The 16,986-nt window shown below is 33.3% G+C and overlaps 1 protein-coding gene across 39 annotated transcripts; it reads left to right on the plus strand.

The window, feature by feature from the left end:
* The first annotated feature begins 9,090 nt into the window (after positions 1 to 9,090).
* LOC112783326 (uncharacterized) lies at positions 9,091 to 16,257 on the plus strand. 39 transcript variants are annotated; one of them, XR_011878555.1, is made up of 17 exons: positions 9,091 to 9,573; positions 9,786 to 10,069; positions 10,163 to 10,297; positions 10,432 to 10,500; positions 10,598 to 10,693; positions 10,986 to 11,036; positions 11,676 to 11,772; positions 11,893 to 12,127; positions 12,341 to 12,371; positions 12,577 to 12,638; positions 12,736 to 12,795; positions 13,563 to 13,769; positions 14,099 to 14,750; positions 14,970 to 15,066; positions 15,319 to 15,439; positions 15,689 to 15,749; positions 15,984 to 16,257. XR_011878555.1 is itself a non-coding variant. In XM_072229757.1 (17 exons), exons 10-14 carry the CDS (start codon positions 12,636 to 12,638, stop codon positions 14,973 to 14,975), a joined length of 366 nt encoding a protein of 121 aa, XP_072085858.1. In that variant the 5' UTR covers positions 9,091 to 9,573; positions 9,786 to 10,069; positions 10,163 to 10,297; positions 10,432 to 10,500; positions 10,598 to 10,693; positions 10,986 to 11,036; positions 11,676 to 11,772; positions 11,893 to 12,127; positions 12,341 to 12,371; positions 12,577 to 12,635; the 3' UTR covers positions 14,976 to 15,066; positions 15,250 to 15,318; positions 15,689 to 15,749; positions 15,984 to 16,257. The 39 variants fall into 39 exon arrangements, 15 of the variants coding, with proteins under 15 accessions (XP_072085858.1, XP_072085853.1, XP_072085857.1 ...); XR_003816372.2 differs by lacking the exon at positions 15,319 to 15,439 and adding an exon at positions 15,250 to 15,318 and having other exon boundaries at positions 14,107 to 14,286; XR_011878556.1 differs by having other exon boundaries at positions 14,107 to 14,286.
* The last annotated feature ends 729 nt before the right edge of the window (positions 16,258 to 16,986 follow it).

Genomic DNA, 16,986 nt, shown 5'->3' on the forward strand with positions numbered 1-16,986 from the left:
GTAGCATTAATGAAAAAGTCCCTGTTTCATACATAAAAAAATAGAGAAACAAAACCTTATCCTAACATATTAACCACAAAGAACCTAACAGCATAATAATCTAAAAAAAAAAAACAGCAAATGCAAATGAAATCACTTCAAAAAATAACTCAAATGAAGAATGATCAATGAGTACCTAAAAAAAATTCAAACGATAAAAATATTGCTAACCTCTTTCATACACACGTGGTGGTACCCTCTGCTTCAGCAACTTCCTATGGTTGGCGTCCCTCCTTCTCGTGATAACAAACTTAGAAAATCGTTAAATGAAAGGTTTTCTACTCTCTCATGATATTTCTGGAGAAGGAGGAGATGAAAGAGTTTAAGAAAAGAAGAAGAAAGAGTTGTGAATGATTACCCTTGTCCAAGAAATCTTTCAATATTCCTGCACAACAATACGACATCGTTTTTTTTTTTTTTATTTTGTGCCTACAAGCAAAACGACTTCGTATAAGTCGTCCTAGGTGGTAGTGGCAGTGTCAGGTCAGTGCTCCGCTTGTTGACTCAAGTTAGAAATAGGTTGAGGGATCTATATACAGTCCGGAGCTCAAACTGAAAAGTCCATTTAGTAAAATTGAAAATTGAGGAACAATATTAGTGCACGGACTAAATCTAGGAGACATTTTAAGGATTTAGTCTACACTTTTATAACAAGCTTGGACACACACCAATATAATATCTATCGAATTTTATTTGATAGTTTTAAATTTCATTACTTTTATATAAAGCATCCGAACTCATATACCTTATGCAAATATCATGTGGATCCAAGATAGGTTTAGGTCCTATAAGTTAGTAGGATAAAAAAACTGGACTGAGTTAGATATTCCAACTCAACCAGGCTCACGTCCCTAGTTTTCGCCAGTTAGCAATAGCATAATAGAACTTTTTTTTTTATTAACCCTAAGTTTATGTCACAATTATCTTAACCAGTTTAACTCTATACTAATATAAAATAAAATTACTTCAACTTTCTAAGTATGTAGTATATGGTTCCTACCTCCTCGTTATCTAAATTTCTTTTATTTTAAAAAAGTATTAACCTATTCATTAATTATTCAAAAAAAATCTTAAACCATTAATTTAAATTAATATTGCAACAAGTTATAATACCAATAAGATGCTCTAGCATTAGCATAGATTTTCCATTTCTATAAATAATATTCCTCTGATTTGCAACCATTTACTGATCTTTTTCATGACCTAACCTTTTAGATGCCATTTTTGTCAAATCCCTCAACTGATCACCGCCAAATGAATTATCCTCTATGTCTAGATTCTCTCCAACATGGACATGGTCCTCCCTCCTCCACCTACAAGACAAACAATATGACCTGTTTCCAGTTATTATGTCACCAAATCAAGCAAGACTATATTGTCTACTGTGTCCCAAATTGAACGAAGCTCAACATCTTCTAGATAATGTTCGAGTTCATCTTTTCTAAAACGAGTACTTTGAAAAAAAAAATTGTTAGCCTCATAGGAAGAGATCTTTTTCTATTTTAATTTAATTTTTAGAATTTGATATATTTAACGTCTTAACTTATAACTTATAATGTACTATGTGTGATCTATACAACTTTCTATATTAAATATAATTTTAAAAAATTAAATACAATAACAGTGTTAATTTCTATCTAATGAATAATGATATATAAAAAGTGCTTAGATGTTGATAGTGGATTATTGTGATAAATATACTTAGGTCAATATTGGTGATAATGTATGTATACATGACTCAAGTCGTAAATCATAAAAAACTCTATCGAATTATCAAATTATTGATAAAATATCTTTTAAATTTATTAACAATAAAATTTTTGAAATACTTTAAAATACAATAAAAGAAATAGAAATATATTCTATTATAAAAACAAATAACTTTTGTATTTGATATATCGTTTCCATTTATTCAAAATTTTGGCTATTAACAAAAAATTAAAAAAATTACATAATACAAAATTATTAAAGTTTAAGAATAAAAATATTTTATTTTTTAATTATATTTATAAAAAATTTTATCAAAATCTTATTTCTAAAATAATTTTTGAGAAAATAGATTTAGTGCGTGATTAAATACTTGTGTTTTCTTTAAAATATTTGTATTACTAAAGTTTTTTAAAAAATTGTAAACAATTTAATAATTGAGACTAATTATTATTAGCTTTATGATACCCTTGGACTTGAATTCTTCCTCCCTCAATAGCTGTCTCCTTTTGTCCTGCATGCCATCGTGTCTTTTCAAAAAAGAAAGCAAAAGCTAATTAATTTCATGGATACGATAGATGGACTCTCAATCAAAATTACATTATTTATTATATGTTCATGATCGATAAACGGGATGGAATAGAAAAGATACACAAACTGTCCTGGTTCCGATTTATATAATAAGGAATCGCATTACCAATGCATGCTTCCTGATATTAACGTTTCATTTCTTGTCATGTCAAAGATTATATATAAACTCATCTAAGTAAAAAGAAGACCCTAAAATCGACTAAAAGTTTTAAATCTGGTCTCTAAAACTATATATGAATGTAATTTACTCTCATCCTTTAAAAATTTAAAATTACATTTTGAAATATATATTCTGATTATGGGGTGAATCCATATTTGACAATCCTTACTATTTTAATAATGTATATATCATGTTAAATAACACATCAGATGATTTGGTGGCATGATAATGTAGAATTAGTTGATAATTTTGCAACCTGCGATGTAATATTAATTGATGATATAATATAGGGTTTTGCTATTTTATACTCTAAAGATATAAGTTAAACATATTATAAAAAAAATATTTTATAGAATTTATTATAAAAATATTTTTATATTTTTAATATATTAAATACATAAAAAATATAAAAAAAAATTATTATTATATTTTTAAAATGTATTTTTAATACATAAGTTAATTAAATTCTATAATATATTTTAAGACGATATTGACCAATATAATAGCATAATATACTTTCTAGTAAAAGTTTGGAAACCAAATCAATCAATCCGTCATAACGTGAAATTAGAAATTCAAAGATTCAAAAAGAATTACATGGAACAAAATAAAATAATATATTTATATATTAAATATATAATTTACTTTTAAAAAGTTAATTTATTTATAATTTATTATTTTAAATTGATTAATCGTTAAAAAATATATTAATTTAATCGATTAATTATTTTTTAAACGATGTGTTTTGTTGTGAGGCTGCAAGTGCTCTCCTCTTTTGCCGACCACTGCCGCTGGTCTTGCTATCATCGACGATCGTTCATCATCCTTCACTCATTCACACTCATTCGAACTGATCGTTGTTCTTTGCCTCAGATCCGCTTGCTATTTTCGTTCGTTCGTTCGTCTCATATCTTCGTCGTTAGATTTGGTTCTTGTCGCCAATGTCATTCAACAAGGAAGAAACGTAAATATGGCAGAAGTTGAGGAGGTTCTTGATCGGATGCTCACTCATTTGGCCCTCTATGATGATTCCAAGCTTGAGCTCTTACTTTCCAAGCTCCTCCCTCTCTCCATCTCCTTACTCTCCTCCAACTCCGCCGCTCTTAGTAACAAAGTTCGCCAATTCTCCTCTCTCTCTCTCTCTCTTTCTAGCTCAATTTTATTTATCAGTAATTTTGAATATTTTGGCTTTCGAATTCGAAGATGCTATTGTTGGCGTTTTGATTTTAATTTGTGATGTGTTAATTGTACAAATGTCATAAGATTTCAAATTTGTGGTTGCGAGCGACTTAAGGAACATTGGAAAAAGAATATAAGAGGGAAAATAGTTTTAGCATTGTATTCATGGAACTTCAATCCAAAGAGACAATAGTAACAAATTGCACAGAGAATAATCACGGGAAGCAGCTCTTCAGTGTCGTTTTCCAGATCTTTTCAAGAAGCCATAAGTCCTTTCTTATTGTCCCTTCAAGACTTGTCTTCTTTCTTGAGTTTGGGACAGTCATATTTGTAATGTCCTACTTCTCTACAGTTGTGGCAAATGACCTTGTTAATGTCCTTCCTTGGTTCCTTTGAGCTGCCTCCTCTGCTTCTTCCTTTTTGTCTCATCAGCCTTCTAAGTTTTCTAGCAAAAAACACAATCTCGTTATCTGATAAACAGTCACTGGATTCATCATCCAATGATTCAGTAAAAGATTTAAGAGTCATTCCTTTCTTTTTTGTATCATTTTTTATGTGAGTGGTTTCATAAGCTAGTAACTTTCTTCTCAGCTCATTATAGGCCATTTGAATTAGGTTACTACTTTCAGAGATAACAGTAGCCTTAGTTTCCCACTTTTTTGTTAGACTTCTCAAGACTTTTCTCACCAGTACTTATTCGTAATGAGTAATCCCCATATTATCCAAGCTATTAATGATGATAGAGAACCTCTCAAACTTTTCATCAATTGATTCTCCTTCCTTCATAGAAAATATTTCATACTCTTTGCTCAGCATGTCAATCCTTGTTTCTTTTACTTGTGTAGTGCCGTCATGTGTAACTAGGAGCTTATCCCAGATTTTCTTTGCTATTTTGCATCTTGAAAATCTTCTGTTATTTCTCAAAACTGATTATGCAATTTAGCATGTTGACTGCCTTGGCATTGAGTTCCACCTTTTTCTTGTTATCTTCGTTCCACTCTGCTTTAGCTTTGGGAGTAACAACACCATCAACGCTTGTTTTGGTAAGAATTTGAGGATCATTTATGATTATCTTCCAGAGGTTGTAATCCATAGACTGAACAAAGATATTCATTCTTTCTTTCCATAGTTGTAATTTTTTTCATTGAAGAATAGAGGTCTGTTATTGGATTGTCCTTCTGTCAATGTGTATGTCACTGTGTTGGATCCCATGTTGTTTGCCATCTGGATCTTTTCTCCAAGCTGTGAAGCTTGATCTTTTTGAGACCAAGCTCTGATACCAATTGATGGATATCAGTGGTTAAGAGAAGGGAGGTTAATTTTGGCCTCTTTTCATTTTTCTTTCTAACTGGGATTCTATTGAGACACTTTGAGTAGAAAATCAGGAGATACTTTGGTTTTGTCTCTTGACGCGATAGGAGCCAAAACAGAGTTACAAGTAAGGTGTATTACAGTGAAGTATAGTTGGATATAAGAATCAAGAGATACTTTTGTTTTGTCTCCTAAAGTGTAGAACCAGAAACAGAGAAGAGAAAGAGAAGTGACACGGCCATATATCCTGGTTCGACTACTCAGTGAATGCAGCCTACATCCAGTCTCCATCACAATAATGATAGAATTTCACTATCTTTAAACAGAAATACATTCACCAATTCTCCCTAGGATTCTAACTAATCTTATTTGGGATAAATATAGTTTCTAACCGAAACCAGACTTGACTAGGAACTCACCCTAACTTTTCAACAGCAAAGTGCTAACCCAACTTGCAAGGGAATCCCCTCAGGATCATGACAACAAAACAAAAAAATTTACAAAGAATTTCTGAGATAAACATATGGATTTTTCTCCAAGTTTAACTCTCTTTCCTTTTTTTCACTCAATGGCTTTTTTCATACATTCCTGACTGTTATACCTTTTACCATTAGAAACAAAGAAAGATTAGACTGAAAAAATAAGAAATTCAATGAGAACCATGAAGGAGAAGAGTTAATAGCTTTGTAAGCTATAGGAACTCAAACGTTGTGCTCTCACTCCTTGCTCCAATCCTTAGCCGTTCACCCCTTTAATAGAGGAGTAAAGCTTCCAGGGCTTGAAACTCGCTTCAGCACTTGTTTAACTTCTTCTCCCAAAAATCAGAAGCAGCAGCGGCGTGACAGAGGAGAGATAGGGTAGAAGCAGTGACCGAATCATACATACATCCATACCTTCTATCTTCTCTTTCAACCTTTTTCATCTTTCTTGTTGAATCTGAACCCTTCATTCTTGCTTTGGTTTCAAGTTAGATTCTTGATTGTTGATTTACAGCAGAGCTCCATGATCTTCAATATTTTCAATTTTCTACTTCTGTGCTTGCAAAGAGAGGATTTCTTCATCGATTTTCAATGAAGTACAAATCTGGAAACTCCTTTTTGTGATTTACTTTTTGGATGTGATCTTTCCTTTTGTCATAGCCTCTTTGACTTTCACTTTTTTGCTTGTATTTGAAAATTTACTTTTTGTTCTTTGATTTTACCCCAACTAAGAGCTTTCCTTTTTCTTTCTTTTCTTTTGAAAAATCACGTGGGTGTTAGTAGAGAAAGAAGAGAGAGAAGAGAGAAATTGGTTTCGGTGGTGAGGTTTGGTTCAGATGAAAAGAAATTGAATTATTTAGTTAGCAACTAAGTGAATGGTTGGACTTAGACCACCATTTTGGGCTTGGTGCTTTTATTTGGGCCAAAATTGATTTCATTTTTTTAGCTAGATACTTGCTTTTGTTTCTGATAGGTTATTTTGTGATTATAGCAAATATCTCCTTGGGCCATTTGGTGTGTGTGTGGGGGCCTGAGATCTTGCTTTTTGGGCCTGTTTTGATTAACTTAATTTCTTGCACACTTAACACACTAATCACATACATAATTAGTTTTTAACCCAATAATAATGTTTAGTTATCTTCTTAAAATTTTTTTAGTTCTTCAAACTCAACAGCTTTCATAATAGCTATATCTTGGTTTTGCTGAATAAAGACAAAGTCCGGGTATAAGATTTTTTTTTAGTTACTTTTCATATGTAGTTTTGTTTTCTTGTTTGTTAAATAATCTTTGTTTTTGCGATAGTTAGTGTATTTGGTGGCAAAGTGGCAAGAATTTTTCATTTTAAATTGAAATATTGGACGGGTAGTTTATGAAGTTCGTGCATTATATTTGGTTATTGATTATTATTATTTTTATTATTTTCAGATGGAAAAATATTTCAATGAGAAGTCATGCCTAACTACAGAAATTCCACTTAGAAGCTTTAATTCTATGTTCAATTTTAGTGGCTCCTACACAGTCGACGCAACAACTACAAAATCCCTTGCTATCGTAGAATATTTCATTCCACTTTTTGATGTTAAACTAACTAGTTTGAATTTGGTCTTAAATGAAGAAATCAAGTGTTCTGTTCCTCACTCTTGGGATCTAGCATCCTTGGCAAGGTAAATTACATTTTCAATGTTTGCATGTAAATAATTATTCTCTAGTTCTCAACTTCATTTTGTAGAAAATTGTTTTGATTCTGGCTAACTTTTGCAGTTTAAATCCAGGAAATGAAAGTACTGAAGATTACCTAGACCAGCTCAAGATTATGGAAGACAAAACTACTATTGTTAGAAATGAAGTCAGCCTCACCGAGTCTAAGTTGGATGCCTTTGCCATTTCTCAAGTTTCCAAAGATCGGTTAGTTCCCAAAGTAGAAAAATTTTATTTAAGTTTGCAAAATAGCTAGCAAATAGTAAGAAAAGCAAATATAATTATTATTTATTTTAAAATAACTAGTACATCTTCTAGAAATGCTAGTCTATGATTCAATTTCATGGCATGTTGGTTAGTATTTTTTTTTCTTGTTGCTTTTGCCAGTTTGCATACTTTCTAGTTGACTTGAGACTTTCTCTTACTTAGTCTATGCTCATTCTGGATTGGAGCATACCTTCACCTCTTTGGATGCATACTCATTTATATATAGTTTTCAACGTGGATGCACACTCATAATTTGATTATGAATATGGTTTGTAGCATCCTGCGTAAGATATTGAATTTTATTTACCTATAAAAATATTACATAGTTCATTGGATTAGAGGATAAAATTACCATATGGACATACGAGATTTGGATGTTCATAACATTTTTTATTTAAAATTGATAGTCGTCGTTTGCAATCTTAATGTATCACCACATTTATGTGAATTTCTAATTGATGGAAGTTTATTACATGAGAGCTTTGATGGTTTGGCACCAATTGTCAAGCCACACTGCATTTAGCTTACATGTTTTAAATTGTTTCTCTATCTGGAATTGTTTTTTGTATGTCCATATTGTTTGTAGATAGTGTTTTGATCTAATTGGTCATTGAAATTGGACCCCTAAACAGCCACTTTGAAAATGGATGATTATGGTTGGCAATAATGAAAGTTCAATAAGGTATGCCGATACTTTATACCAACTTACTGTTTTGTTAGGTGAGAGATTTTTATGTATCTTAGTCGATGACAATACTTTGGAAGCTATTTAAATCTTACGATGATGCCTAATTAATCAAAAGCATCTATATATAATTATTTCGTTATTGATTTTTTATGCCATTTAAAGAAGACGCAACTATTAGTGTGGGCGAGAGGAAATGGTTATAGTTTTAATGTGATTTATTGGAGTTTCAAGGTAAGCAATTTGATTTTAGTTGAACTTGGGTTAATTTCCCTTCTCTGTTTTAGTAGAATAGGACTGCTTGTTTATCATATCTTTTCATAAAAAGTTAGAACAGAATGTAATATGTGTGTTGTTATTCCCTGCATGATGGTTGTGGATGCAATTCTATTGTTCTTTGAAAAACATTGTTGGATAGTATTTTTGTGAAAGCATTTGCTATATGTGTACGGTAAATAATACCATTGGTGGATCCGGACAGTAAGGCTGCGTTTATTTTTGTGGACAAGACACAAAGATATGGACAATACATATGTAAAACGTGTTTGGATAGAGGGATATAAATACTGGACACAATGTCTCTGGGACACTTTTTTTCATTTTTGTGACCACTTCTAAACGAAGGACATTGATGGACACGTGAATAGGAAGCACTACTAGAAAACTAATTATTACAGATGGATATTTCCGATGGATTTTATCCCACAGAAATACAGACGGAATTACAGAGAGATTTTTTGTCGGAAAACAAAAAAAAAATGAATTAGCATAAATTACAGACGGAAAAGAAAATCCGTCGATAATTCTGTCGGAAAAATTAATTTTTTTCGTGAAAAATGGTTACAGACGGAAAATCTGTCTGTAATTAAATAGACAAAATGCTGCATTTTATTAAATTATTACAGACGAAAAATCCGTCTGTAATTTAAAATTTTCCGTCGGAAATGTTGATATTTTAGGTTTATGATCGTTAGGGTTAAGTTTATGCACGAGCTCAATTCATTCACAGCACACAAATCAAACCTAGCATTCCCCACAGCGCCACCGGCGACGAGATTCTTCTTCTCCTTTTCTCACCCACAGCGCCACCGCCGGCCACTCTAATCGCCGCAGCTACTTTCTCCTTCTTCTCCTCTTCTTTAAACACTGAACCAGTAGAATACAGCCCCTGTGTCTCTCGTTCTTTCTCGTTCGCAGAATAAAGCAAGCTCAAGCTCCACCACCACCGCGCCTCTCTCTCTCTTTTTATCCCCCTCAGTTCTGGCTCGCATACCTTCGCGCAAGCCCTAGCTCCGTGGCGACCAAAATTGGTTCTACTGTCAGCCGCGGTTCCATCTCTCTCTTTCCCCCTGTTCGAACCGATATGGTGCGTGAACTAGGGTTTTGGTTTTGTGGCAGTGGTTGTTCATCGGAGAGCCACTGGCGATGCTCCTATTCTTAAGCATTCTAAATTCAAGGTGATCTTCGTAATGGCAGCATTATATTTTTCCCAGACTTCAACTCAAAATTCATATGATTTTTTTTGCTTATTGTAATCGCTGTGCTTTCTCATTGCTTATTGTGATCTATGTGCTTTTTCAGTTTCTTTTTTAGTTTCTAATTCAAACTTTTGATTGAGGACTATGATTGGTTTGAATCTGAATTATAATTATTTACAATGTTTTGTCAGTATTAGTTTGGGAGGGAACTTGACAATGGTGGATCTTCCTGGTATAACTAGGGTTTCTGTTCATGGCCAGCCTGAAAATATCTTTGATCAGATCAAGGATATTATCATGGAGTATATTAGGCCTGAAGAGAGCATTATTCTGAATGTTCTTTCTGCTACTGTTGATTTTACTACTTGTGAATCGATAAGAATCAAGAATGTCTCAGTCTGTGGATAAAACTGGTTTGAGAACCTTGGCTGTTGTAACAAAGGCTGATAAGTCTCCTGAAGGCTTGTTGGAGAAGGTAACTGCTGATGATGTTGTTAATTGGTTTGAGTCTCATCCAATGCTTTCAAAGATTGACAAATCCATTGTTGGTGTTCCTGTTCTGGCACAGAGGCTAGTTCAAGTTCAAGGCATGATCATATCCAAAATTCTGCCCGAAATTGTGAAGAAAATCAATGAGAAGCTGACTTACAAGCTGACTTAATTTCACCAAGATGCTCAACCAGAAGTTCTCCCTCAATCACAGGTACCTCTTCATATCTTTTAGCTGACTTCAAATTAAATTATGAAAAAATATTTATCTAATTTTTTTATTTGGTTCTTGGTTGGAATCTGATTGCGACCAACGTTTCGATGGGGCCTACTGAGATCCCTTCTCAGTCAACGGAGACTATTAAGATCCCTACCACTAACTATGAGTTTGGTGCAACCTTCATTGATCATCCCAAGGTGCTTTCCCCCCTCCCCCCACTGATTTTGCTTAGTTTCATTTCGTTGTTGTAAGTTCCAACACTCATTGACGATGATATTATTGTGCTTGGTTTAGTTGATGCTGTTGGGGAGAATATTGATTGATGGAAGGCTCAATGCAAGAGTCAAGTGCGACGTCTTTGAAAATCTCACTCTTAAAGCCAATGCTCAGGTATTTATGCTCCTTTTCTATTATAAGAGAAATGCCACAATTTTTCTGTTGTTTATGAGCCTTTGATATTCTGCTATACCTTATATTTACAAGAATTTAGTGCTGTTTTGTTTTGTTGAGTACAGATTCAGCTTTAACTTGATAACGTGCAAGAGTTGTTGAATGAGCATTATGTTCATTTTTATTCATCCAATATTTGATCTATGACAACCCCATTCCCATTCTCATGTTTCTTATTGCTAATTCTCCTTTTGGCTAACCATAACCTACTGTTTCTTGTTTGCTTCTCCAGCTTATGAATGAGCCACACATGTCTCAAGGGATGGTCAACTTTGATTACAAGGTCAATTGCTTTAACCTTCCTAGATCATTTTTCCCCCGTTTTTGACATATATTGTATTAGTGTGACTTAATGGGAGTTTTATATACTAACCACAAGAACTGCCCTCTCAAGATTTCCATGGGGAATAAAATCCAAACTTCACACTTCACTCAACACTCCCATCACCTCAAATCTTCCTGTTAATATGCAGCTTTTTGAATTTGGTATGCTTCTTCCACTTTCACTCAACACTCCCATCACCTCAAATCTAAAATATAACACAGAGCTCTCTCCACCGCCGCTCTTGTCGCATTTGCTCCCTTAGTGAATTTTAGGTATAATCTGATTTTGTGATTTTGGTGCTTAGGGCTCAATTTTAGATTTTCACTATATATTCATCAAACTTAGTGTACTTCTCTCCTCTTGTTTTTAGCAATTAGCATAATCCTTTTACCCATTGGGAAAAAAGAGAAGAATACTATATATTCATCAAACTTTTCCCTTTCCTTTTTGCCTTCCTTTTCACCAGGATTACAGATACCGTTTTCCTTAGTATCAATTATCAAGTATCAACTCTATTACTGCACATGACTTCTTTGACTATCAAGAATTTTGATTATTATTATTAGTTTTTTCTCCGGTTGTTTTGTTGCAATGCAGCAGTGATTACAGCGTATTTGATGAGAACATGGAAGGGAGCATGATAACCATAGCAACTATTTTCTGTAATTCAGATTTTCACTAGCAACACTTTCAGGTTTCTCTCTCTCTCTCTCTCAAAAACTTTTTCTTTTTTTGTTGGTTTAGGGGATTATGTTTGTAAACATAATGATTTAGTAGTAGGTTAGTTAATTGATGAATTGATATTGAATTTCAGGGAAGAGTTTGAGACAGGGGAGTGTGAAACAAGGGATTCATGTAGTGATACCTTGAGCGATGAGAGTGAGTGTGAGAAGTTATGGAGATGGGATGGGAGTTCCTCAGAAGAAGGTGGAATGAATAATGTAGAACAAGATTCTCATCAATTGCATTTTAATGATAGATTAGGTCATCTCTATTGTCAATACTTTGAGAGATCAACTCCATATGGAAGAGTTCCTCTAATGGATAAGGTAATTTAATTTTCTTAGGCCATATCTTACTTCAACTTCAACAACTTTTATTATGTTTGTTTATTGTTACTACTACTACTACTACTTCCTTGGAGTTTAATGGATAAGGTAATTTAATTTAATATTCAGGACATGTCTTGTAGCTTATTTCTCCTCATTAAACCAAATTTTGTTGCTTTATTCTAATTATTTGAATGTGTTCTTGTTTGACAGTTGACTGAACAAAAATTGACAAGAAAGGAAGGTATAAGCTTTTCTTGTTTGAGGTTACTTGCTAAGATTAAAGCCTCGCTATCTTTCACTTGAAATTTCTGAAGGTTTTGATAAATTTTACCACCAATAGAAGCAGGAGGCTAATCTGATTCAATCTGCTCTTATTGTCAATTATCTCTGTTTCCATCTCAATGTGTTCCTGTCCTAAATAACATTGTTCATCTTTTGTTGTTTAGGAAGCTTGCAGACAAGATTGAAGCTTCTGGTTACTATGTAATTGTTCCAGACTTCTTTTATGGTGAACCCTATGATCCTTAGAAAGAAAAAAAAAGCTGGAAGTGCACTTTCATTTGTTAAGGAGTGGCCTTATGGTTCAAATTTTCATGGTCTTGCAGGTTGTATGCAACTTGAAATCCTCATTTCTTGCTGTAGCTGATGATAGTGGTGAGGTGAAGGTATGCTTCATATTTATTCAACATGCGCTGTCTGATTTCTCCTATGCAATACCACGTATATCAGTTGTTATGAGCTATCCTTTCATATTTAGTACTTTGATTGGGATCATCATGACCTTTGGAGTTTGGATACCTAAAATTTCTTTGATTTCTTGTTGGTGACATTCACCAAGTTTTCTTACTCTATTCTCTCATTAAACAAAAACAAAAGTTAGGTTATACTTTCCTGAGAACATGGAAATCACATTTACGATTTAAAACTAATTTCTTTTTCCATTCTAATTTGATATATTATTTGTTTTATTCTGTATGCTTCTAATTTCATCCCTTTCATTATTGATTGAAATGTCTTTGAAAGATTATTGACATTTGCCAGCCATGCCTCTATAAAACTCTATGAGCTGGTCATACATCTGTATCCATCTTGATTCCTAGTGGTGCTTCGGAACATGTATGCTAATTATGCAGATCTGGAGTTTTGTGTTTAAGCTACTTATACTTTTGGTCTGTTCCTTGTATATTACATTATAGTACTGTTATAGTCTCTAACTTTGCGGCTAAGTTCTAATTTCGTCCCTAACATTTGAAACGTTCTATTTTTCGCCTCAAACGTCTTATGTCACCCTATTTTAGTCTTGTAGTCAAAATTAATTGTTTGGTTGGAAGCTGATTCTGTGTGTGGCAGTCACTCTGTTGCAATCCCTTTAGTGGAGGGTGTTTAAACTATGATGCTTTTCTGTTCATGGAAATGTTCTGATCTCTTACAGTTGTAGGCAGACGGTACAAGAAGACAAAGCTCTTATCTGTGAGGACTGGAAAGAAAATATTTTTCCCCTATTAGATTCAGCGCCTTCAAGGCTTAACCCAACATTTTTTGGTATAAAACAATACTTTGCTGCAAAAAGTCTTATTTCTTCACGGGGTTTCGAGATAGATGATTTCCATGGTTTTGGTATGGTTCCCCTGGCAGACCTGTAAGTAAACCTCTATACCCTTGTTTCTTTAACATGCTTATTTCTATCATTTTCATTCAAAGACCTCAAAGATGCATGACAAGTCTTAGAGTCTAGTTTGTATGTTAATTTCAAGATGGTTTTGTTCCACTCCTGATTGAAGAAAGCTCGTTTTATGAGTTGTGCAGTATATACCAAAGTAGCATGTTTATGCCAAATGAGGTGTAGCATTTAAACCTTTTCAAGTATACTGCATACTGAGAATCCTTCTTTTTCATAAAGTAATGCATGTTTATTTGAATATATTAGAGAACATGGGCCTATTCTGTTTCTAATACTATGTATTTTAGTGTCACAGACCAAGCAGACATTTATTTGCGTGATCCTGACCTGGAGGCTTTCATATTCTAATGGTGTTTGTACCGTCATGTGCTCCAGATTCAATCATAAAACAGGGGCCGAGGATGTGCATTTCACCGCCTCATCTAATTCTGTAGCTGATGATGATGTCGTTGATGATAATAGTAACAATGATGAGGTATTTTCTCTGGTATCAAGGTGATTGATGATGGTTTGGATAGTTCTGTCAATGAAAAAACAAATGATCTGGAGTCCCTTTTTAGAACAAAGGCCGAAACTCATGACGCAGAAGGGAATGTTGTTCCTGTGAGTGTCCAACCCCAAGAAGTAGTAGAAGTGCAGCCTAATGAGATCTCTATTTTGTCTGAGAACCACCAATCTGAAGTTAACTTGGGATCTCATGATACTGATGCTCATGAACATTTTGCAAAGGAGCCTCATGGTTCTCAGGATGCTAAAATGAATAATACCGGAGTAAATATTGAGATCTCTGAAGCCGAAAACTTATGTGTTGCCCCTGGAACTGGGCATGAATCTTCATCCTTAACTGAACTTGTTGAAAACAACCCTGTTGCGGATAAAACCAATGATCTTGTTGATTCTATCCATACAGAGATGGGCATCCCATCTGATTAGGAAAATGTATGGTGCAGGAAAATGTCATGATTCCTGATGACACATGTTTGCTTCTCAATCTTCTTCATTGTTGATGTTTAGACAAATTCTTAATATGCAATGTTTTTACAACCATGTAGTTCCCTATATACTCAAACAGTAGCTATTGATACTAGACATTGATTCCATCATTTCAGCTTTGAAATTGCAAACTAATCATTAATATGTATTGGTTGGTGAAAACAGGAGTGATACTGTAACCATTGCCAAAAGGGTGACAATGTCAAACGAGCTGCCAAGCAACTCAAGTCTTGCCTTTCTTGGAGAGACTCCATAGGCATCGGTACATATTATTCTCTTCTTTCTGCAAATTACAAAGCTTCTTAACCGTTATCATCAACAAATTAAACTACATGGACTCTTTTCTATTCTTTGAAATTTTAATATCTTTTCTATTCTCACACATACAAAATATAGAGTATTTGATGTTAAAATTCCATCTCTTATTCTTTCTTTCCATCTGTAGGAGTTCAATCAAGCTTTCTCAACTTTTACTGACACTGAAACACAATTTCCTCATTGTCTATTTCTTCAGGTATCACATCGTCATATTAATTATTTCTTTGCTGTTACAACTTACAATTATGCCTCTCACTCTCACTCTTTCGCAATTCTGAACCTTTTAGCTCATCACTTTGTTGCATTAAAACATAGAGGTATGCTTATAATTTCCTGCTCTAGTTATTATGCCTCTCACTCTCGTTCTCACTCTTTCGCAATTCTGAACCTTTATGAGTGAAGCAAAATTTGTCATGTGCACATTTAATATAGAGAGGTGAAGTTGCCAGTGATAATGGGGCATTAAAGTATACAACCACTATTTGATAATGGTTCAATTGAGAGTTTTCGTTTAGCTCTTCGTATATTTTGGTATTAAAGTATATGATTGTACTTTGTTATGGCAGGTATACTTTATTTTGGACAATGCTACTACTTAGCAAGCTTGCATTCAGCTACTATGTGGAGGTATTATGTCTTCAAATTTTACTACAGTTCCTCCTTTACCCTCCTTTAAGAAGCTCATGGTTCTTGCTTTCTAAGAAGAGATGTGATTCTCTATTTACTGATTCTTTTATAGAAAATTGTTCATGCAAAAAGAGACTACTTCTGGAGTGCAAAATGCTTTAAATAATATGCTTTATTTTTATTCAAGCATTCCAATTCACTCCAATTCCAATTCGGGTTTTGATTCTATTTCAGTCAGGAGATATCAAGATTAACTTTCAATGTGAAGCTTGATGCTGCCGATGCAATTTAGTTATCTATTAATATTTTAGATTATTCTATCTTTAAGTGCTAAGTGTAATTTGTGACATTCATGTAACATTAGGATGGTCATCTTATTTTTTTTAGTATCTTTTTATTAAGACAGTGAGATATTGGCCAATGATGTTAAAAAATAACCTCCAATTTTATAGGTATCATGTAATGAATATTATGTTTATTTATGTAATTTTTGGCTTTCTTTTTTCAATTTACAGTGTTTGATGGAGTAAATTTAGAAAACAAACCTAAAGTATTTATTTTGCAATGGAAAAATTTAAAAAAAAATCTATTTTACCTTACTGACGGATTTACAGATGAATTTTCTGTCTGTAATCAGAGTGTGAGATGATTTTCCAAAGTTCAAATTACAGACGGAAAATCTGTCAGAAAATTCGTCTGTAATTACAGACGGAAAATCCGTCAGAAAATCCGTCTATAATTACAGACGGAAAATCTGTCGAAAAGTTCGTCGCCTGCGGGAAATAGATGGAGAATTTACAGAGGAAAAATCCGTCGGTAACTGATAAAAATCCGTCGGTAATTTTCCGACGGAAAAAAATTCGTCGGTAAATAATTTCCGACGGGGCTTTTACAGAGGGACAAAATCTGTCGGTAATTTCGTCGGTAACCAAAAATCCGTCTGTAATAAAGACTAAATATGTCTGTATTAATCAATTTTCTAGTTGTGAAGGTGGACACGAAATTTTTAATGAAAATTTTTTTCTTTTTTATCTATAGTTATTTTTCATTATTCTCCTATTACCCCTTTTTATTATCTTGTGAAAAATTCTATCTATTTTATTAGATAGGTCTATTTTAGTAATTTTACATTATATTTTAGTCTTGTTTATATTTATCTAAATATAATATTAGACATTATATTAGTGTCTTGTCCACTGTATCTAAATACAATACATAAAAAATAATTTTTAATATC

Source organism: Arachis hypogaea, chromosome 20, assembly GCF_003086295.3.
Source record: "Arachis hypogaea cultivar Tifrunner chromosome 20, arahy.Tifrunner.gnm2.J5K5, whole genome shotgun sequence".
NCBI lineage: Eukaryota > Viridiplantae > Streptophyta > Magnoliopsida > Fabales > Fabaceae > Arachis > Arachis hypogaea.

Coding starts and splice junctions, on each gene's coding strand:
- LOC112783326 (XM_072229747.1), top strand. Junction 12,796..13,572: donor ATGATAGTGGTGAGGTGAAG/GTATGCTTCATA, acceptor AGTTGTAGGCAG/ACGGTACAAGAAGACAAAGC. Junction 13,770..14,186: donor ATGGTTCCCCTGGCAGACCT/GTAAGTAAACCT, acceptor CATGTGCTCCAG/ATTCAATCATAAAACAGGGG.